At 38.4% G+C, this 23,510-nt stretch overlaps 1 protein-coding gene and 1 non-coding gene across 5 annotated transcripts in view; one reads left to right on the top strand and one right to left on the bottom strand.

The window, feature by feature from the left end:
- LOC114658069 (fatty acyl-CoA hydrolase precursor, medium chain-like) overlaps nucleotides 1-23,510 on the top strand; it is a 169,105-nt gene that overhangs the window by 104,789 nt on the left and 40,806 nt on the right. For 2 of the 4 annotated variants that reach the window (XM_051931463.1, XM_028810100.2), the window contains exons 1-5: nucleotides 9,832-10,056; nucleotides 10,340-10,544; nucleotides 14,922-15,060; nucleotides 17,982-18,115; nucleotides 18,237-18,390. The exons of the other annotated variants lie outside the window; for them this stretch is intronic. In XM_051931463.1, coding sequence (XP_051787423.1) covers nucleotides 9,984-10,056; nucleotides 10,340-10,544; nucleotides 14,922-15,060; nucleotides 17,982-18,115; nucleotides 18,237-18,390 — 705 coding nt within the window. In that variant the 5' untranslated portion in view covers nucleotides 9,832-9,983. Of the gene's footprint in view, nucleotides 1-9,831; nucleotides 10,057-10,339; nucleotides 10,545-14,921; nucleotides 15,061-17,981; nucleotides 18,116-18,236; nucleotides 18,391-23,510 lie in introns of those variants that run through there. 4 annotated transcript variants of the gene reach the window in all.
- On the bottom strand, nucleotides 4,028-4,239 carry LOC114658286 (small nucleolar RNA U3). Its single transcript, XR_003717336.1, has one exon. It is a non-coding gene; the product is annotated as a small nucleolar RNA U3 (small nucleolar RNA).

The following is a 23,510-nucleotide window of genomic DNA, read 5'->3' as shown; positions in this document are numbered from 1 at the left end:
AATTCAAGTTTTACTTTTTGAAACTTTATGGATTTTTAATTTTTTTTTTTTATTTTCAATCCTCGGTTGATTGAATAAATGGAAAAGGAGAGATGACTGTACATGATTTGAATAGGAGATGCAGTTTAAAACTATTTAGAATTACATTTCATAAAGTAACTGTATTCTTGAGTGCACATTTATAAACTTACCCTGAGCTGAATCCTCTGAATATGTAATTCCGGTACTTGAATTCTGGTACAGCCCAGCCCTGTCTACCACAGAAACAAACAGCCAGTCTTACTAGGAACAAACCAGGACTTGAATGCATCATACTTGTGCTGCTAATCAGTCTGAAGCCAGGAAGACATCATGCACAAAACTTCAAAGATTCAACACTTAGAAACTCAAGTTGAATACTTGTCTAATTTTTACTGTGCCTTGATGTCCTGCCCATGAAAACAATGAACTGCAGAGAAATCAGATTATCCTTTCCAGAATGCTTCATCCCAATTAAAAAGTAATACCAGTAGGTATACAAACACAAGTCTTAATCCCCAAATCCAAGGACTGAAAAGCATGTAGCAATGACCCCGTATACTTGTAGCACCTTGCATGAGATGGTGCACAGAATCATAAGACATAAAGTTCACAGTGTACAGGTTGATACTTCAAATATCTATGCAAGGACAAAGATTTGGATATTGACATACAGTATGTTCTCTGTATTAATCTGTAGTGCTCCAGTGCCGCTAAGATTCACACCATTGAGAAGATGGTGATTTATTTATTTCTATGGTGGAGATTCCAGGGACGCACCCAGCCTTGGCTGGACCCACACGCACTCACAAACAGAGACAAAACAAAGCAAACTGGTTATCAAACAACAATTAATGAATGTAATGAAAACAAATGAAATAAATGAAAGCAACAATACTGCCCCGTGTTCCCCTATTGGCTCTATTACATTAAATACACAAAGCACAAACAAAACACACACAGCAAAGTCCATGAAAAACGGCAACGGATGAAATGTAATGATGAAGATAGATAGTCCAGAGATCCGCACGTTGATTGGGAATGTAAACCTAGTCCTACCGGTAGTTCCTGAATGGGTGAAGACAGGTGGATGGGTTCAGGAGCGCTCCTTTCCTTACAGGATGGCCATGTGTACAGACAGACAGCAGACAATACAGACCCCAACAACAAAACGATCTAGGACAAAACAATTAAGTACAGGTACTAGAAGGCAGACAGACAGGAACTTGGAACACAGATCAAAAAAACACCTCTCCTTCTTATGATCACTGACCCCCTTTTAAAAGCTACGCTGACCTCTTTTGACCCCAACAGCCCCTGCACCCTTGACAGAAGACCAATCAGAGCCACTGCAGGGACTGCTGGGAGTTTCAGTTTTAACTTCTAGTAGCACCACTACAATTTTATTAAATGAACACTATAGTCTGACTGCCATTCTTTAGGCACTGTTAACTTTGAAGAGATGTTTTAACTAGAATATTACTGCAATAACCAGTGTTTTAGCACTTCTATCCAGATCTCATTCAAATCTGTGGCCTTTGCCATTGCAGAACTTTTTAGTCCCTGTAGCAGCCTCAGACATCGGCCTCCATCACCTGAAGGTATCCACTGGTTTTATCTTTTAACACTGGCCCAAAAGAGACCAAAAAAGACCAATCCCACCCCCATCCCCTCAACACTAACCTTACTTACTCTTCCTAATCCATGAAATGGATTGCCAAAACCTTTTTTAAGGCCATTCGGAAATCAGTCTCAAATGGTCTCACTGAACTGCTTCATTTATGATCAGCTAGCACCTACCTCCACCCTCCTCACTTTGGACCAAAAGCTTCTTCTGCTTAATAACTTTTCTTACCATTGTTGTCTACCTACATGTCTTAATGTTGCTCCAACAAAGTAACAGGTCTCTTTTTGGCTCCAGATTCTTGCAGTTGCCCTGCCCTAGGGCCCAGGAGATGGAGTTGAAGCCTAATGAGGGGCATCTTCTGATCATTCCCAGTAGATCCTCACCATCCACCTAGGCTGGTTCTGTCCATTAGATGCTATGCATGGAGGAGCTGGATTATAGCTACCCAGTATTTATTGAATTTGCATGGGATCTGCAGCTACTTCTCTAGCACAGAATTTGAATTCATTGAACCAAGTGCCAATTTCAAATGCCAAGCCCCAAATATGTCCTGGGCAGGTCCTACTCATGTCAGCAAAGTGACTGTCTTCACATGTGACCTACCCCAAAGGTCACCACAGAGATTTTTCAGGCTGAGCTTGAGCTATCTTCATTATCTTGAGTTAACTTCATTAGAAACCCTGAACGCCAAGTGTCTACAAAGCAAATGCACAGCCTGGCCCCAAAAATGACTCTCACTATTCCTGTATTGGACCAGGCGTAATTTAATTTAGTTAGCGATATCATGGGAGTTTTGTTTTAAGATTGATCCAAAGGGCCAGAAAAAGACAATTTGCCATGGCTTACACTATTAGCAAATCAACATTAGCTTCAACGATCAGTGAGGCACAAAAATACAATGACTGGCAGCAGAAGGGGCTACCAAGTGCACCATGTTAATGTTCTCTCAGGTTAAGGGTCTTCTGAAACCAGCATTTTTAGTATTGCTTATCTGGATTAGAAGCTTTTGTGAAAAAGAGGATGATGGCAAACTTGAATCCTGTCATAAAAATCACCTCCTTCTCCTCTTGGAGGTGCTCTCTTGCAGCGCTTTTAGCCACAGTCTCATTCAACCACGAATGTACTTACAAACATCTCTGGGGATCTTTTTTGCCCACTTCTATCAAGCAACTCAATGCCTCCACCCAATGTACTCTTTAGGTTTATTTTTATTTATTTGTTTACTTATCAGTTGATTTATTGATTGATCGATTTTCTGTATCATCTGACCTATGAGTCGGTATCCTTGTTTTTTTATGTTTCGTTTGCCACATTCATCTGAATTTCCCCATGGGATTAATAAAGTTTATCTAATCTAATCTAATTTAGTATGCTGTATCAAAAGTGGTCTGAATTTAACAGAGCTGGAAAAAGTGAGGAACAACTGTGCTTAGAGTGCTAGAGTGAAAGTGCCTTCAATGACCTGCCAGTGGGAATATGTGTGATGAGTATTAGAATTAAGTTCTGAACATGTGTCACATTTGCTAAGACACTATAAAAAGTGATGTTCAATAATAAAATGAGTGACAGATTTAGAAGTAGTGCATTCCAATTATTTAGTCACAGTGTTTTTGTTTTTAAATACATTTCAAAGATAATAAGTCTAGAATGGTCCTTAGATGGGAAAGAGTGGTTGTAACAAGTGGATTTATTGCAGGATTTGATCAACAATGAAACAATTAATGAACCCCAGTATACTAGGCTACACTTAATACAATGTAAATATAAAGTGGTATGGCAATTTTTTTTCTTTTGTTTAATAGAAGGTTTTAGGGTCACTGAAACAGTCCTCTTGCTTATCAGCCATGTTTTAAAAGAATGCTTGCAGCTAAAGCTATGTATCTGTACACCATCCACAGTTTCTCACACATTCAGATCAAACATCCCATCATTAGTACATTTTTGTATTTTTTTATGTTGCTCTTTCCAAAATTGGTTGTATCACCAAACACAATGGATCATATTGTTTGTTAGATTCATGCAGGTCTGGTGCTTACTCAAATATTTCTCCCCATTCCTGGCCTCTGTAACTGTTGGAAAATTCTGGCCCTCAGTTAACACAACCAAGTGAAACTTTCAGAGCTGGATGGGGTGTTAGTTAATAATAACCTAATGACCAGAAAAAGCCAGATGATTACCAATAAAGGTGCATTCTACGTAGATAACAAAGTGTACTATATGATAGATAGATAGATAGATAGATAGATAGATAGATAGATAGATAGATAGATAGATAGATAGATAGATAGATAGATAGATAGATAGATAGATAGATAGATAGATAGATAGATAGATAGATAGATAGATAGATAGATAGATAGATAGATAGATAGATAGATAGATACCACTCAGAACATGTTTCCTTCTTTCGACTTCTCAAGAAGAGAAACTATCATCAAACTTAGCAAGTAGTCTTACAAACAAACCCTTACTACTGATCATCACGCTCAGAAGAAAACAAAGTAAATCTTCATCATTGGTAGCGAGACCAATCACTTTAGAAACACATTTCTCTAGGAACAAACTATAGAAATGATCCCCAAAAATATAGCCTTATAGATATAGTACTAGGGTGTTGTACCGTGTTAGCCATTATGAATGTAGAGAAAAGCCATGCAAAATGACACCTTTTATTGGCTAACTAAAAAGATTACAATATGCAAGCTTTCGAGGCAACTCAGGCCCCCTTCTTCAGGCAAGATGTAATCGCCTTATAGATAGATAGATAGATAAAGGAAGATGCTATTTGATTGATTGATATGTAATATTCGATCATTTTCCTCAATAAATAAATGACCAAGTATAATATTTCTGTCTCATTTGTTTAACTGGTTTCTCTTTATCTACTTTTAGGACTTGAGTGAAAATCTGATGATGTTTTAGGTCATATTTATGAAGAAACAGAGAAAATTCTAAAGGGTTCAGAAACTTTCAAGCACAACTGTAGTGTACATAAAATCAGTAAAAACCAAAGTGCAAGATATTATCTAAATGCAAAGCCCAAACCAGTGAGCATAGTATACACAGTGCACATTTAATGTGTAGTGCCCTAAAGAAATATTGTGCATTTTCAGTGAGTCTCTTAAAACTGACAAAGGTGAAAATGGATATGGTGGAAGGAGCTATTATACCCTCTGATGGCTGGGAGCAAAAAGACAGCCTCAGCAGTGCTTCCTAACACACCAGGGTGGACATCACATTATGAAGCAGAGGGGTAGCATTAGTCATGATACTTTGATGTGGCAGTTTCCCCTCATTCCTTAATCTACCTCTGTTCCAGTAAATCCAGTATGAGTCCTGCATGACAACTGACCTTCTTCATTGGTTTATTCAGGAGCCTGGCATACCCTAAACTGGTGTTGTAGCACAGTGGCACATTTGACTTGTAGAACTCCCCTAGCTTCTCCATCTTATTTCACACATTAAACATGACGTAGCACTCAAAACTGGTTCATTTTCTGCAGCATGTCTTTGCTGTCCACCTAACTCCATCTAGTGTTCAATGGACCTCCTCAGATGTTAATAAGGCTGCACTACTTTCCCCAGCCCTCAATATGGAGACTCATCTGAGGAGGCTATAGCACATTAGATGTCCACTCCAGCACCTTCATCTTGGTAATGTTTGGTTGTAGTTGGTTATCCTTGCAGCCCATGGTGAAGTCCTCCTCCACTTTTTTGGTATTTGGTACACTGTAGTAAACCCTGTCTTTTCACAGACCATTGGAGGCCACAGCACAGGGTCAGCTATTGTACAGTGCCCTGGAACAATTTTCAGATTAAGGGCATAGCTCAAGGGCTCAATGGAATAGGATATCTTCTGGCAGTAATGGGATTTGAACCAGCAACCAGTGCAGATCCCTAGCCTCAGAGCCACCACTTATCTATATTGCTGATGCATCCTAAAAATTGAGTCATCCAAGAACTAGAGATAGCAGTGAAAGATATTTAATGGAATTTGCTGATTTGAAAAGATACATAAACATTTACAACATGGCCATTGAAATAAATTAAGTGATTAAATGGGCTTCAGGATAAGAAAAAAAATGCATTGCAAAATATCAGCATATTTGGTATATAAAAACTTGCCTACCAAATCAAAGAATTATACAAATCAGACAAATTGGCACGTCATGGTTGGTGAAGAAGAAGATACATCTTGTGCCGTAGGGCACTAAAATTTACTAAATATCCAAAAGCTCGGTACATGTACTTTTACCCACCAAGATCAGGGAGAGCAAGACATGCTCTACAAGCTGTGTAGAGTAGGTCCTCTGGTCACTACTACACAGGTGGCGCAGTGGTAGTCCTGCTGCTTTGCAGTAAGAAGACTGTGGAAAATTGTGGGTTTGGTTCCTCCCTGTGTGGATAGCGCTTTGAGTACTGAAAAAGCGCTATATAAATATAATGAATTATTATTATTATTATTACTAAAATGTGAGACCCCTTAGCAGTACAATTTCTGGCTACAAATAGAGGCTGTGGGTCTTAACTGTCTTGAGGAATGTCTTCTCATCTGACCGTAAGCACAATAGAGCATCTTTGGGATGATACCCTGGATATCTCAGCATCTACAGAAGTCACCCTCAGCATGAAAATAACCAGCGACTTCATCAGGCCATTCTTCAGGAATAGGATAACATCCCTCAATAAGAGGTCATTGACTATATGAACCAGAGGTGTGAAGCAGTGGTGGGCTGCAAGAGGCTGTCACATAAGACCTTGAAGGATCACAACCACACTGCTGTTAATGGTCACAGTTGTTCCTGTTTTATTCTTTTTTTGTTTTTGTACTGTTTTGTTTTTTCAATTATTCTCATTTATTTATTATTATTTCAGCATTGAAAGTCGATATTTCTGTCCAACAACAAGTGTTCCATTTCTTTTTTTCATCAACATATTATGCAATCTTCAATAGCAAAAGTATCTCTAGACAATCAGCACCCTGACCCTAACCCTAACCCTAATTTGTGTTCATGAAGGAGTTAGAACTTACTCTTCAGGGCAAAGGACAAGGACCCTGATACACAGCCACTTGATTTCAATAGTAACTGTAGTTACAGTTGTAGAGAAAAGCCAAGCAAAAATGACGCCTTTTATTGGCTAACTAAAAAGATTACAATATGCAAGCTTTCGAGGTAACTCAGGCCCCTTCTTCAGGCAAGATGTAATACAGAAACTGGAGTTCCCTATGTTTATATACACACTCTAGGACAAGAAACAACATTGGGAAATCTTTAAATGAAAAATTTTAAATGTAAAAAATTAATAGATTCATTCAGGCTAGGGTTAATTTAACAAGAGAGAAAAGAACAATGTATTGTCAAGATCTCTGGATAAGATAACTGTCCAACAAAGTCTTTTGAAGTGAGTTTTTTCAAAACAATGTGGATCTGTAGACAGGTTGTCTGTCATTCTGAGAGATGTAAACAATCCTCATATCTGGCCATAAAACTCTTGTCTCTAGTCAAGCCATGTTGTAATGTATTAAATTTTAGCATGAGTTTAACTTCCCATTCTTTTCTCTCTTGCTGTGTTTTGAAGTTGCCCATAAGCACTGTGACTTTAAAGTCCCTCTCACAGCGTCCATGGCTGTTGAGGTGGGCCGCTACAGAAATATCTGTGCTGCCATGTTTAATGTGGAACCTGTGTAAATTCATTCTAATGAAGCAATTGGGATGGAACGAAATCCTACAGACACTGCGGCAAGACTAACGTTGCCTACCCCTGCTCTAAAACATCACCCTGCTTAGCATAGGCTAGCTGCATCTACATTTTGTCGATCTCTCAAAAAAATACTCTGAAAGTTAGTCTTGTGCGCTTCCGCGACAATTGCAGCACTACCTCCGTGCTCGTAGAGTAGCGGCTTGTTTCTCCAGTGGGCCCCTGCTCTTCCCGGAGCGGCGTCTCAGTTTTACTCGCGTCACGTTGCCGTGGTGACTACAGTACTGCAACCCTGGTGCCTTACGTTAAGGCTGGCCACGCAGAAACACGCGCTTCCCGGACAGGCTGTCTGCGGGGTTGACGATTATGCTTCCTGCGCGTGTCGTGCTCTCACCTATGATGAAATTAAAAACATAAATAAATTAAAAAAAGTAAGTGAACCGTTTAACTATTTACAAAAGGATATGCCGGCTATAAATAGCTAGGCTTTCATTCACTTCTTCTACTTTGGTGTAACGCAAAGGATATCACTGTCATTTTCATCTGTCTACTTATTAAGAAATGCTTTTTACAAATGTGCGTCAAACTAAGAACCAGGTTAAAATTCCAGTTCACTGTCAGATGCTCGTTGAATTTGTGGCGCTGATCATACCCTATGAAGCATAAACTGGGATATAAAAAAGAAAAAGACAAAAACCAAGAAAAGGTGTTGGAACAGCAAATGTATTTATATTAAAAGAAAAGAAAAGTGAAGAAATTGATCAGACTAAAAAAAATTACATAAAAATAGAAATGTTCCTTACAAAAGGAGATGAGACAATGAGAGCTATGTCACTTGTGGCTTGCTATGAACTGGCACCCCAATCAGAGTTGGGTTCCTGATTTCTGCTGTCAGCTCACCACTACCCTGTAATGGAGAAGGTGGTTCAGAAAATGGATGGCTGGAGTCATTTATTTGATGCCTCCTCTTGCTGAGCTGATTCTGTCTCTGCCTAAATCCACACTCAATGTAATCCCAATTGCAAGCCTTTCTCCCCACATATAATTGTTGCCTGTCTCAGTCCATTCAAAATGACGACTGCAATATTGTCCGCTGTGTTGTGGAGTACAGAGTATTAAGTGTGATAGAGGCAAAAAGCATGCAGGAAGGCGCCACACCAAAGAAGAAAAAAAATCAAATAAGCAATGTCAAAGCTGAAGTGATAGCTGCCAAATAAAGGTGTGGAGTTTTACTGGAGGAATCACAGAAAAGACCTGAAGCATTAAGTGAGATAAGACAAAGTGAGTGCAGGACATCACAATAAAGTGCCCATGGTGCATACGTTAAGACGACCCTGAATAAATATTGTTGTGATGATTTCATATATTGCATGTTGTGCTGTTGGTCATGCCGTGTTTCTGTCTGTGGCTTTAACACTGAGTCAAATCCTACAGTATGTTACCAGTTCAGAGGCAGCGCACACCATTCTACTACTCAGGGCAATACACATTTTCGCCGCCCCCGGGCTTTGCCGAATTCAATCAATGATATTCCAGGGCTGCATTAGCAACATCATAGACCCACGGGCAAACTAGTGCACTGGGGCCCCTGTTTTGAAAGGAAAACAGAAACATACATAGACATCAGAAATATTGTGGGCCCCTATGCTCCTGGAGACCCCGGCTAGTGCCCAATGTGCCCATAATTTAAGACTGCCCTGCAATCCCCTCATCCACGCAGAATAAATGCTCAAGTGCTATGGAATGTTAAATGTATTGTTGGACACACACAGTGATGATCAGCATTTTTGAAACTTTAATGACGGTTCAATATACTGTAACGTCAGAAACCAATATACTGCATACCCACATACAGCATATCCTGCATAGATAGATAGATAGATAGATAGATAGATAGATAGATAGATAGATAGATAGATAGATAGATAGATAGATGTTCTCAAAATCTGCAGGTCACGTTTATTTTGACCCTTCACATGGTTTTCGGAGTGTAAACACGCACTTTGCTGTTTAGCTCCTCCCAGTCCTCCTACATACAATATTATCAACACTACCTGCAGCCAGACCCTTTTCCATATTATTGCTATTTACATTCAGGGAGAGACAAGCATATTACCGTATTGCTTCTGATTTTTCCGCACATTGGTCTGACAGGTGCCGTGCTTCAAGAATCTCCTGTTACATGTAACTATGCACACCCAAGCTGTTTACCTAAAGCAGATGTCGGCTGTGTGTGTGTGTGTGTTTTTTGTTGTGAAACACAGTATATAAACTATTCTGTTAATTGCTGTGCTCTGTGAATAATGATCGTGTTTTATATAATTTAATCTCATCTTTCCTTTTACTTTATATTAAGAAATCACCCAATGCCTTAGTTGCACTTAATATCAGTTGAGCTAGAACATCCGGGGAAATTGCAGAATGCTTCCTTGAACAGGGAGCTCTTGCTCAATTACCTTTTGCCCTTAAATTTCCGCCTTTGCCCGACTGGGACCACAAGCTCTTATCTCAGCACTTTGCCGCAGATTGCCGGTTGTTCGATGAACTTTGAACTGAGCCCACAGTCAGAGACTGACACAGTGCCAAGATATCTTTCTCTACATTCTACAAGGAATTAGGCGCAAGTTTAACACGAACGATGGGAGAGACTACTCAGTTTTTTATTTTTATTTCTTTTATAATATGGATCGGACTGGCATCACAGTCAACAGGTATTATTTTGAAAATTTTGAGACAAGGTAATACTCGGTACTACCTTTTAAAAACCCTAATTGTCCCGTTTAATCGAAAGACTCAGCGTGCTCGGAGAGGGTATTGTCCCAATCAGAAAAGAGTGAGAAAGATTGTGAGACTTTCTGGCTTCTAACCAGGGCTTGGCATCTGCGTTATATGTAATTTCTAGTAGAGGATTTAAAAAACGGAGGGACGTGTCGCCAAATACATGCATTTACTGACTTGACAAATGTTTGTCTCTCCTTCTTTCTTTTTCTCTAGGAGACGATCATGTTAACCCAGTTGTGTCCGTAGAAAACGGCCGCTTAAAAGGCAGCGTGTCGCGAGTGAAGGGGACTGAGCGGCTTGTTCACGAATACCTCGGGATCCCCTTTGCCAAACCCCCGCTGGGATCGCTGAGGCTAATCGCCCCGGAGCCCCCGGAGCCGTGGACTGGAGTCCGAGATGCCACTCGTCACCCTGCCATGTGAGCACGTATACTGACTAGGGGGGCACTTTATGAGTTCTGTGTAGCTGTTAATGAATTTGAGTTGATCTTGCATAGCCTATCGAATAAATTAATAATTGCTACGTAGAAAAAAGGAGCTGGGGGGTATAAAACAATGTTTACTTTTAACGTTAACTTTACAATTAATCGCTATTGTATTGCGTACACTAAGACACTGTAATGTTTAATAGTAAAATATCAACACTCATCCAATGCTCCAGTTCATTTGGCCCAATTCAGGCTCGCCTTACCCGCGTACCATCAGTCTCAAGGCTGGAACCAACCCTGGAAGGGAATCAAGAACATTGCAGACGAAAGCTCAAGGCGGGGATCAAGCATATTGTGAGCGCTAATTCTTCGCAGAGCATAGCTTTCCTAAAATTGTGTATAGAAAAGGCAGTAGGGTATAGACATGAAAATTCTGAATCTTTTTTTCCAATATTTTTTCTCACCCTTTTAGAGAAACTCTGTTTTCATTTGCACTTAGTTCTTTTTTTTCTTTAATTTATATAAGTTCTGATTGCCAATGACGTTCTATCTATCTATCTATCTATCTATCTATCTATCTATCTATCTATCTATCTATCTATCTATCTATCTATCTATCTATCTATCTATCTATCTATCTATCTATCTGCCCAAATATCCATAGCTGTGAAACTAGAGATGCTTTGCAGTTGCATATACCATGCGCAGTAGTGTCTCTATATTTGGGAAAAGTGTGGCACTGCCCCCATTCCCAGCAGATTAGACTGTTTTGCAAAAATTGAATAAGTAAGCAACTTGTCTCAGTATATTATTGCATTTTTTTATTAGAAAATTCAACTTACCTGTCATAATCTGTTTTAGTCAGTTACCACGATAAGCACAATGCAATTTCTTATCTGAACAGATATTTATGTTTGGAGTTTGGGAAATTTTCTTTGTGCCTGGCACTGCTAGCCAGTGTTTGGATTTCTTGGACAGCCCCTTTAAACCCTTCAGTGTTTCAGCAAACCTTTATGTTTGTGCAGCCTAAACTCTGCAGTTCAAGGACAAGGAAGGGGCTTATCCTAATGAGTAACCCAGTCCCTAGCTTCACACTGGGACATTTTAAAGATAAGTTCCAGTTTTTATTTGTCATTCCAGCCATATCTAAAATACAGTGGAATGAAACTGTGTTATTCTATACCAGAAAAAGGGAAAACCCACAAAAAAGTAAATCAAGACAAAGTTCAATCAATACTTATGTAAATTAGTCAATTAAATACTACAGCTAAAAAAATAATTATGTGTATAAAAACTGGCTTGTTATGTGCATATTACAGAGAGTTTAGCAGTCATTTTGCCTGTGGAAAGAGGCTATTGCACATTCTGGCTATTCTTGATTTTCTGGAGCGATATCTCCTACCAGTTGTCAAAAGATCGAACAGTTCATGAGAAGGGTGTGAGGAGTCTCTCACAATACAGGAATCTTTCTTCTTGTATCAGTCCTTAAAAATGTCCTCAATGGAAGGGAGAGTGACCCTGATAACCCTCACAGCCATCCTTCCCACACGTTGCAGAGTCTTTCTCTCAGAAACACTGCAGTTTCTGAATCGGGACACTCTCAGTAGTGCCCCTGTAGAAGGTTGTGAGGATGGGAGGAGGGATTCTCACTCACTTAAGCCTCCTAAGGAACGGCAACATCTGCTGAACTATCTTGACCTGGTGTGTGGCATTAAGAGTCCAGGAGAGAGCCTCAATGATGCAGACGTCCAAGAATTTTGTGCTGCTTACCCTTTCCAGAGGAGAACCACTAATATGTAGTGGGGGATATTCAGCCTTTGTTTCATCTTCATTACTGATGAGTCCTAGTACTGTTGTATCATCAGCAAACTTAATGAGTTGATTTTTGCTGCATTTGGCAGAACAGTCATGTGTTAGCAGAGTAAAGAGCAATGAATCGAGCATGCAGCCCTGAGGGGCCCCTGTCCTCAGTTTGATGGTGTACAATGTTTTAGTGCCAACACATACTGTCTGTTGTCTTTCTGACAAGAGGTCCAAGATCCAGTTACAAGGTAAAGTGTTCAATCTGAGCATAGAAACTTTCACTATTAGCTGTTGTGGGATGATTGCATTAAAGGCTGAACTGTAAGTCAATAAACAAAATCCTGCAATAACTATACTGTTCCTCCAGGTGGGATAATATGGCGTGGAGGACAAGTGTGATCACGTCATCTGTGGTTCGATTGGTATGATACACAAACTGTAAGGGGTCCAGTGAAGGTATTAACTTAACCATATGTATTTGGGGACATTTGTAACAACCAGGTTCTTGAGAAAAGCACAACATAAACAGAACATACAAATTCCAGTAAAAGATAATCAGAGTGAGAAATGAACCCAAATCCCCAAATCTGACTGATTATCAGTGATTATTATGAAGTGCTAGTAAATGGCAGTCAAGTGCAACCAGAGGAGTATGTCATGTGTAGCATGCATTTTTACAAAAAAAATGCCTTTAAAATTATTCTTGTAAATTATTGCCAACTAGATGGGCCGATTATTTTTACAATTAATTAAGTGAGTAACTGGAACGTCTGTTTGTGTAAAGTATCATGTAAAACCAACACTGTAAGGTCTAAAGATGACACGTTGAGTGCAGAAATATTTATGAACCTCATGGTATTTATAGTGCTTGACAGGTGCTGATAATTAGTAGGCTGGACAAACTTTACTGCTTATTTACAATATGCATTTATAAAGTAAGAGAACTGGCATATCATCATGAGCTGATTTCTGCTTAGCACTCAACACTACCAGTATAGACTCCAGAATACTGGTCCATGGATGAGATTTGGTGGTTTTGACAATGGAAGGATAGGTGGGTAAAATAAGAAATTAACCACATAATCTATAACTAGGTTTTGCATTTCTGGGTGACCAATATCTGGGGCAACAGTTCCATGATTGCTAGTTATCTTACCTTGATATTTTGTCTTTTTGACTTTGGTGAAATTTAAATTTCTAAATTTAGAAAATGTGAGCCATGCCTAACTATGGGTTAAACGAACGATGCCAAGGATTGCTTATCTTTTTTGGAATGTCTGCCCTTGTGCTTTCTGTCAGTTTCATGCTGTGTGGGATGATTTCTTCTGAAGGCATCACTTTACTGAGTTATTTCTAAACAGTTAATGCCTGTTTTATGTAACAAAATCTATCAATATTCTCCAAATTGAGTTTGTTCAAGAAGAAGATTTCTATGTTTACTGTATTTGTCTGTAACGAAACAGCATGGTGGAGGAACATGTTTCACATATCTAAAGTGGCATGGTGGCACACTGGGTGGCATTGCTGAAACCCAGTTCAAGTCCTCACCAGACTGTTTTCTGGGTGCTGTTTGCATGAACCTTCAGTGCATGTGTGGTTTCCTCCAATAGTCTTGATATATGCTGTTTCATTGATTGAGGGTCTGAGTTAACCATGATGGGCTGTCTCCTGTGATGGACTGGATGGACTGGGGTTGAACATTTAACAGCAGTATTGGGATCAAGGCAAAAAGAATTCCTGAATATGGTGGCAGTTCACTGCAGACTCAGATACAAAGCCATTTTGGAATGCTGCCACATCAGCTAACCTTCAGGCTGTTGAAATTGTGAGAAAGTAATGGAGAATCTGGACAAAAGACCAGTGCAGACACAGGGAGAGCATGCAGAATTCCCAAAGGCAATAAATTTAGCCTAGGATATCATAGGACACTGGTGGTAACAATAACCATTATATTACCATCCCATTGTAAAACACTCAATAAGAGTGTGCACAGATAATTTTTAGATTAATAATATTTATGTAGCATGTTTCTAATCTACTCATAGCATTCATTGGGATTTGAACCCAGGACTCTTAGGTACTCCCTAACCTGCCACCTTTCATGATTTTAAACTTTTTCTACTTTGTGTTGCTAGTGAAGGGGTTTTTGAAGTGACCCTGGCAGCTACTTTAAATGCAACTTTCTGCTGATGCTAACGCTACTGATTCCAAACAAACAGACAGTACAGAGATGTGAAACAAGTAGAAATGGGTGAATGGACACCTGGTGAAAAATTATATTCAGTTAATGCTGATAAATCTGGAAATATTTGTAAAAAAAGAGTAGTTTGATTAAATGTAAGCGTATGTGTAGTATAATGAATGTCTAAACCGTTATGTTGTCAGCATTAGCTTTCTGATTTGTTTATGTGTTGGCTGCCATTAAACCGATTGAGTCTTTGCACATTTCATTTTTTGTATAATACAATGTTCTTTCTATAATCCATTACCTTGTTCTTTTTACTTATGTACTTTCCTTTTTAATTCAAAGTATAATCTTGAATCTTGGTTTTAATTTTATTATAGTTGTATCCAAAATGTGGACTTCATAGAAAAGTTATTGGAGGAGGTGAAGCTAACATTCCAGATCCCTGTTGTTTCTGAAGATTGTTTGTATTTAAACATCTACACCCCTGCAGAATTCAACAAGGAGTCAAGATTACCTGTAAGTGTAAAGGATTCAAACTCAGTTACCCACTGTCTGTTTTTCTTTTTAATATTTAGGGCTTGTGTAAAGTCTGTGCAGGCTCTCATATGTCACATACCACTACAGGTATCTGCCTCGCTCTGCACTTTTTTATTGTGTGATATCACTGCACAATCTCATTTTGTTTATGCTTTACACAATAAATTCCTTAGTTTGTTCTTTCCTTTTCTGAACCCAGTTTGTCCAATACAGGGCCACCATGCTAGCACCATTTGAGGCACGGGGAGTCACACTTTAACACAAACAGGGACAATGCAGATATACCAGTTAAACTAACATATGAACCTTTGGGCACAGGGAGGAAAGGAACATGGGAGAAGTCTAAACCAACTGTGGCTACTTCAAGATTCCAACTGGCTGCTCTAATAATCACACCACTTTGCCATCTTTAATTAATATATTTCTCTCTTTTATAATCCTGCTTATTGCACTTAAGAGGAGCCATAGCATAACCTGAAAGTAACCATCTCTGTACCAGGTGCTAGTCTATTATGGGGCACAGTCACAGCTACACATTCACACTCACTCATTACAGGCCAGTTGACCTAGTTGAACACTTATGTCGTTTGTGGGGAAACAAGTGGAGTACCTGGAAATAAGCTTGGGGGGTATAAAATCTCTACAGTAACAGATACACCAACTCTAAAACCCTGTATCACTGTCTTAACTTTAACTAATACAGATTAGAAATCAAACAGCATCTTACTTCACTGAAGGTGGGGCAAAAGAACTGTGAATCAGGTTTACATATTAAAATCTCTTCCTTTCAAAGATCCCAGGGGGAGGTAGGGAAAGGATCTTTCACTTAATATCTTAAGAAAATGAGTGGAAGGCAACCATGCATAGAATACACTCTAGCTCCATATGCACAAAGCATTCAATCATTCAACTTAAAATCTTTTATTGATCACTCGTTTAAAATTGTCCAAAACATATCCAGGGCAAGATTCAACCTGTGAACGTTGCAATTTAGCTCCAGTCTCACTGAGCCACATGTTTTGGACGTGCACCAAATTAACATCACTTTAGACAACAATCACTCTTAACTCATTAACAGCTGTGTTTGGTGTACTCCCAGATGGGCTTAAAGTGGAGAAGGACAAATTGATTGTAATTGCCTTTACCACACTTCTAGCGCGTAGACGTATCCTGCTTAACTGGAAGAATCCCAGCCCACCCTGTTATAAGTCAGTGGGTAACAGATGTTCTATTCTATTTGAGATGAAAAAATCAAATTCTCGCGTTGAGGGTCTGTTCAAACTTTTTTAAAGTATGGCAAGACCTAATTAATAACATTTTAGAATAAGCATTTTATACCAAGGTAAAGGACATTTTTTCTTTGTAGTTTTTTAAAGGTTTGCTGTAGCTGTTGGCTCTTCTCTCTTTCTCTTGGGTGGGTGTTGAACTTTGTTTAGTTAAGTTAGACTTGGCTGTATGGAACATTATTTTTTTCAAATAAAATTAATAATAATACTAAAAAAAAGAAACAGGTTTACATGAATCCATAGCCTGTCCAGCATGTAAAAGCTTCATCTTGGTGCATGAAACAATGTAATCCTTTTCAGACACTGAGAGGTCAACACCAGTCTGGCAGTAAGCGGACTCGTTATACACTATAATGACTGTTGTCAAAAATGATCTCATATAGCACTTGCTGTAGCAGAGCACCTGGATCAGTCCATCGCTGAAGGTGCTCCTCCATTTAACCAGAATGGCATGCAGACGATGGGTGTAATTGTCAGTAATTGTTAGTAGTTTATTAAGAGTTTAATTAAGAAGGTTAACAGAATGTCAGGTTATATAGTAAGATGTGTGGAGTACAAGTCCAAGGAGGTTATGCTCAACCTTTATAATGAACTTGTGAGGCCACATCTTGAGTACTGTGTGCAGTTTTGGTCTCCAGGCTACAAAAAGGACATAGCAGCGCTAGAAAAGGTCCAGAGAAGAGCAACTAGGCTGATTCCAGGGCTACAGGGGTTGAATTATGAGGAAAGATTAAAAGAGCTGAGCCTATATAGTTTAAGCAAAAGAAGATTAAGAGGTGACATGATTGAAGTGTTTAAAATTATGAAGGGAATTAGTACAGTGGATTAAGACTATTATTTTAAAATGAATTCATCAACATGGGGACACAGTTGGAAACTTGTTAAGTGTAAAGTTTGCACAAACATTAGGAAGTTTTTCTTTACACAAAGAACGATAGACACTTGGAATAAGCTACCAAGTAGTGTGGTAGACAGTAAGATGTTAGGGACTTTCAAAACTAGACTTGATGTTTTTTTGGAAGAAATAAGTGGATAGGATTGGCAAACTTTGTTGGGCTGAATGGCCTGTTCTCGTCTAGAGTGTTCTAAAAAAGAGTTCCAGTCTTCCTTATCAATTTATTGAGTTTACCTGCCTTACTTGTATTAATGTTGTTTACCACAAAAGAATACTGGACTTGCGATGATAGATTAATAAAGCATCTATAACAGAGGCCTGCAAAACATAGAAGTGACTGTTCCTTCTTGTACACAGCTTTAGTGTTTGTAGTTCACTCCAGCATGTGGCCCAGATGAACTCCTGCTGATTGTATGCTTGCACCACCTTCACAATCTCCCCATCGTTACAGATAACAGAGAAGCTTTGGACCTTCTGAAAGCCACTGTCATCTTCTTTATTTTGCCATACTCATAAAATCTCCCTTTCAGGGTGAAAAGTTTAAAAATGCATTTTTTTTTCTGTGAAGTAACATTTCCAGGTGTATAAGATGTCTTCATTCAGGATCTAATGACCACAATTGAAAAACAGTGCTCCTGCATTATTATGTTCAGCCTTAAAAAGCTTGTTTTTTCTTTCTATTTATGCTGAAATACTACTGAAATGTTTCACTTTTCCAGGTAATGGTGTGGATTCATGGAGGAGGATTAATGATGGGCGCAGCCTCCCATTATGATGGCTCAGCACTTGCTGCTTATGAGAATGTGGTGGTGGTGGTGATCCAGTATAGGTTGGGAATTTTAGGATTTTTGAGGTAGATTTTCTAAATATTTAATTGTGCATTTGTAATTGATATTATAGAATTCAAGAATAACAAGTAGTGTTCATCACTTTTCATTATCTATTTATCTTTTATACCTTTTGTTAATATCTAGCACTGGTGATGACCATTGTCGTGGAAACTGGGGCCTCCTAGACCAAATAGCAGCTCTACAGTGGGTTCAAAGGAATATTAAGACTTTTGGAGGAGACCCAGACTCTGTGACCATTTTTGGAGAATCGGCTGGAGGATGCAGTGTATCGGCTCTTGTATGTACATATATAATTCTAACTATATGTGATATTTTACATTATTAAGTTTACTTTTGTATTAATGTAATTGAGCTTAACAAACACATGTAAGGCACATGTATATAAAACACAGTTTAGTCATAAATACACTCGATACAACTTTCCAAACATCATGATATAAATAAACAAAGTCATTCAACAACCTGACCCAACCCTGTTCAGAGAGAGATGCATGAACAGACCCAGTATATTAAGGAATTTCTATGTGTTTGCTCGTTTTAGTTCTGACTATATAATATTGATAATTGTATTCTAAATCCTCTTTTATGTTGAAATAAAATTCTTATCTGCCTTTTCTCAATGCTCATAAGTGGAATGACATGCCTTAAAAATTAGTTGTCTTTTATCTCCTTTAGTCAAAATTTTACATTTTGATTACTGGCTGATCTTGCATATTCTAGATCATTTGCCTAAATCACAGTAATTCATTTAGATGCCCTTCTAGTTTTCACTTTATTTTTAAGCACAATATAGGAAATGATCTGTCCCATCAAGTATACTTTAGGAATTTTCCTGAGTATTCCCACAGATGTTTCTTGAAATACTAACATATTTAAGGAATATTTTAAGTCTGCATATGCATTAGAGTGTAACAAGAGTAAGGCTTATACTAATAAAGTCTTTAATAACATACAAATACTAGAGTACAATACACTGTAAAGGAGCAAGCAAAACACTGAAGCTGTCTGAAATCCAAGATGATAAAATTCCCTACATAGCAGGACACCTGCAGGTTTAGTCTTCTGTGTAGCAGATCTGCCCCCAGAAATACACTTTTAAGTATCCTCCCACAGTCCAAAGACATGCAGTCTTTGGTCGGTTGGCGATTCTAAATTGGCCCTAGTGTGTGCTTGATGTGTGGGTGTGTGTGTGTCCTGCGGTGGGTTGGCGCCCTGCCAGGGATTGGTTCCCTGCCTTGTGCCCTGTGTTGGCTGGGATTGGCTCCAGCAGACCCCCGTGACCCTGTGTTCGGATTCAGCGGGTTGGAAAAATGGATGGATGGATGGATGTTTTCCAGAGTGCTCCCATAGGTTTCTGGAAATACATTTGAAAATATCAGCCTGTGTAAAAATCATTACAATAAACCTTTTGTCCAGAATTTTTAGTGGGTTGAGTTTACAGTAGCGAGTTCTATTAGTGAAACATAATGATTTGAGTTCTAGAATAAGCGAAGCATAGCCAGAGATAGCACACTGCATATTAAGAGAGAGGATATTAAGTCATTATCAATATTTGTGAGTAACTGATGTAGAGTTAGTAAAGAAATCTGGATGTGACAGTGGTCAAATTACCACAGTGGTTTTAGATAATGTAGTAGCAGTTGTTAGTGATCTACCTAAATTGAGGTTTAATAGACAAGTAAAATATCCCATCATTATAAGAGTATGAGATTCTAACCATGAATTCTTATTTATCCAACATCAGTGCATATATATTGGCTATAATTAAACTTTGTATGGCTCTCAGCCACTATAGTGTTGTGCCTTTCAAGCTTTGGTATTATGTTACTAACTACAAAAGAGATTGAATTTTGAATTCAAATTCCTATGATACACAGAATGAAAAGTTTCGCTGATCTCTTTTGAAAAACGATTGAACCTTATTATTAAAGTGTGTAACAGTAGAGGCGTGGAGCCACCTCTAACACCCTCAGGTACCACTCTGAACTCCAGGTGAAAGTATAACAACTATTTATTTTATACTTTAACTGTGCACCAAGCACCCTATACACCACACTACTCATACAATAAACTCTCACAATTACTCAATACTCTCCTCCTCACCCAGACACTTTGCCCTCCTACCTCCCAGCTCAGCTCAATGTCTGGGCTTTCCCTGGAGTCCTTTATACCCCCTGACCCGGAAGTGGTTCCTGTTCAAACCCCACAAGTCTTTATTCCTTCCGGGTCAGGGTAATCAGTGAGGCCCTGCTGGAACTCGGGGCACGATCATGCTGTCGGGAGAGCTCCTCCTGGCAGTCTGGGGGTGAGGGCCGGAATGGAAAACCGGCAATCCACCACAAGTGGTATTCCTACAAAAATATTATATCTGACTTGAAGGAGCTGAGATGTGAAAGCACTCTCATTCTGTTAAGTTCTTATCTAAGACCTTAAATGTTCCACTTTAGAAAATATAATGAGCTCATATTTTATTTAATAATTTTACAGATTTTTTTTAATTTTAGAGTAAGTCTTTCAAGATAAAGAGAGAAATAACATCTATTTGAATTTTTTACTTGCAGCAAATATTCAAATTCTCCACTGGAAGACTGCCACCAGTAATGCTTGCAATAAAATCTGAGAAATGTATTTTGGAAATAATCTGGATATGATTTGCTGTCTCCCTCTTCCCTCCTTACATCCACCCATCACGTCTTCCTACATTAGGCTAAGATCAACCACAGCAAAATGTTTGTCTTCTGACAACCACGAAAAAGCATGGCACTCCCAAAAACACATAGACTCCTCCTGAAAACAGTTACTAATATATGGCTAGAATATAAATAACCAGTAACGGCACACTGCATGATAACGTGCAGTGAATACACTTGACTTGAGTATTCATAGTTTTCATACTCTTTCTCTGTATGTTTAGCATTCGTTTGCTCAGAGGTTGATGCGCTTGCTGCTTCCTGAGCAGCTCTTCTTTTCTCCACCCTAGCGGCCCGCTTCTTCTCTTCTTTTGTCGGCATCTTTTCACATTAAAACTGATTAAGTCAGTGTTTGTGTTGCAATTACTTAGTATGTTTTCTTTAATTTTTCACTTAAGCTGGTACTTAAGTCTCCAATCCACTTCAAGAATGATTTAAGATATGAAGAGTTAGGGGAAGTGACGGCGAAGGTGGTAGGGATGAGAACGGCACATTGATTCTACAATAAAATAAAATAAAAATAAAAAGATGAATAACCTTGGAGGTCAATCATCACCCCAAAAGCGGATAGCAGACGTCACATAGTGTATGTGTACCAAATTTCAGGTCAATAGGTCAAAGGGTTTACGTGCTACAGGTGACTTAAAATCCTGGACAGACAAACGAACAGCCACGGTAGTGTATTATATATAAAGATGACTAATTATTCTAAAACAGTCAACTAATTATTGACTAGACAATCAAAGGATAAAATAAAATAATACAACCCCCACTTCAGAAAGGTTGTGACAGTATGGAAAATGCTAATAAAAACAAAGCCAGTTGATTTGTAAGTTTACATTGACCTTGATCGAGTATTTCATGGTTTACCTAATCAACAGCATTGTTTTGAAGATGTATGTTTATCCTAAAATCTATGCCTGCAACACATTCCAGAAAAGATGGGGCATGGGTTACTTAATACTAATAACAGTGTCACAAGTTGAAATAGCAAGTTAATGGTGATGTTAAACAGGTCAGGCAATTGTGTTACAGTACATAAGGAGCCTCCAAAAAAGGCCTAGTCCTTTGAGAGCAATGATGGGCCAAGGCTTGCCAATCTGCCATCAGATTCAACAGCAATTACTCTAGCACTTTGACTACATTCCCAAGGATAGATCAGTAGAATTTGGGGCATTTCATGCTCTCTGATGCACAGTATAATTAAAAGATTCAAAAAATACAGTCAGAACTCAATGCATAAAGGGCAAAGCCAAAAACCACTTCTTAATATGTATGATCTCGGATCCTTCAGATGCCACTGTCATAAAAACTGTCATGAATATTACGACACAGTGTTAAGAATATTGCGGTAACCTTTGTTAGTCAACACCATTCACCTCTGCCTCCACAGGTGTAATTAAGGCTTTAACATGCAAAAATAAGTCATACATTAAAACCATTTAGAAGCGTCGCCATCTTCTCTAGGCTTGGTCTTATCTGAGATGGAAAGTAGCACAGAAAAATCATGTTTTGGGGTCTGATGAGTCACCATCTGAAATTGTTTTTGGAAAAACAGCAGTTGTGTTCTCTAGGCCAAAGAGAAAAAGGATCATCCAAAATATTACCAGCTTCAGGTCCAAAAGCCAACATCTGTCATGGTATGGGGTTGTGTCAGTGCTAATGGCATGGGTAGCTTGTACATCTATGAGGGCACCATTAATGCAGAAAGATATGTACAAACTTTGGACCAATATATGCCTCCATCTACACGCTGTGTTTCCTGCATTTTTCAGAAGGACAACACTAAACCACATTCAGCTCAGGTCTCGAATGCAAGGCTTTAGTTAACAGACAGTGCAGTTACTAGATCGGCTTGCCTGCAGTCATAATCTGTCTTTGACTGAGAAGGTGTAGTGCATTATGAAGAATAAAATGCGTCAATGAAGACCTTGTGCAGGAATTGTGCAGTTGAAGATCTGCGTAATGAATGAGTGCCGAAAAACTCTGCATGCTAAACTTAACCAAGTAGTATCTTCAGTGTCCAAATTTTAAAAGAATTGCGATGTTTCACAATGATAAACACTTGACTGTTTCGACTTGTTCAAGTATGTTGTAGTCATCAGACTTGGCATAAGTGCATATTTTCAAAATAACAATTAAATTCACAAGGTTAAACACCCAATGATTTGTTCTCAGGACAGTAAATGTCGAATACAATTTACAAATCACTCCTCTTTGTTTCTATTAACATTTCCCATCCTATCCCAACATCTGGAAGTTTTTAGAATTGTAAATAAAATTATGAAAAAAGGAAAAAAAAAAAGGCCAAATATTGTCTTACTAGATAGATGGAATTAAACCACAGTTCTGTGTAATAACCATTCAAACTATACCTTAACATGTGGTTAAACAAGAGAGAAGAAAGTAGGAAGAAAAATATGGGGAAAAGAAAAATGAAAGTTAAACTAGATATTATTATGTATTATCACTAAATATAATAATGTTAAACAGATGAGCAATAGTGCAATATAAAGATGCAGAATGATGGTTTAAGACTAAATAATGACCAAAATAGCAAAACATCAAAAAAGGTAACACCAACGGTATAATATATATATATATATATATATATATATATATATATATATATATATATATATTATATATATATATATATACAGTATATATAACATTAAAAAATGGTCATATCAATTACAGAAAAACA

The sequence above is a fragment of the Erpetoichthys calabaricus genome, chromosome 9 (assembly GCF_900747795.2).
Source record: "Erpetoichthys calabaricus chromosome 9, fErpCal1.3, whole genome shotgun sequence".
Lineage (NCBI taxonomy): Eukaryota > Metazoa > Chordata > Cladistia > Polypteriformes > Polypteridae > Erpetoichthys > Erpetoichthys calabaricus.
Note: the sequence above shows the minus strand (reverse complement) of the source record. Positions and strands in the feature narration are given on the sequence as shown.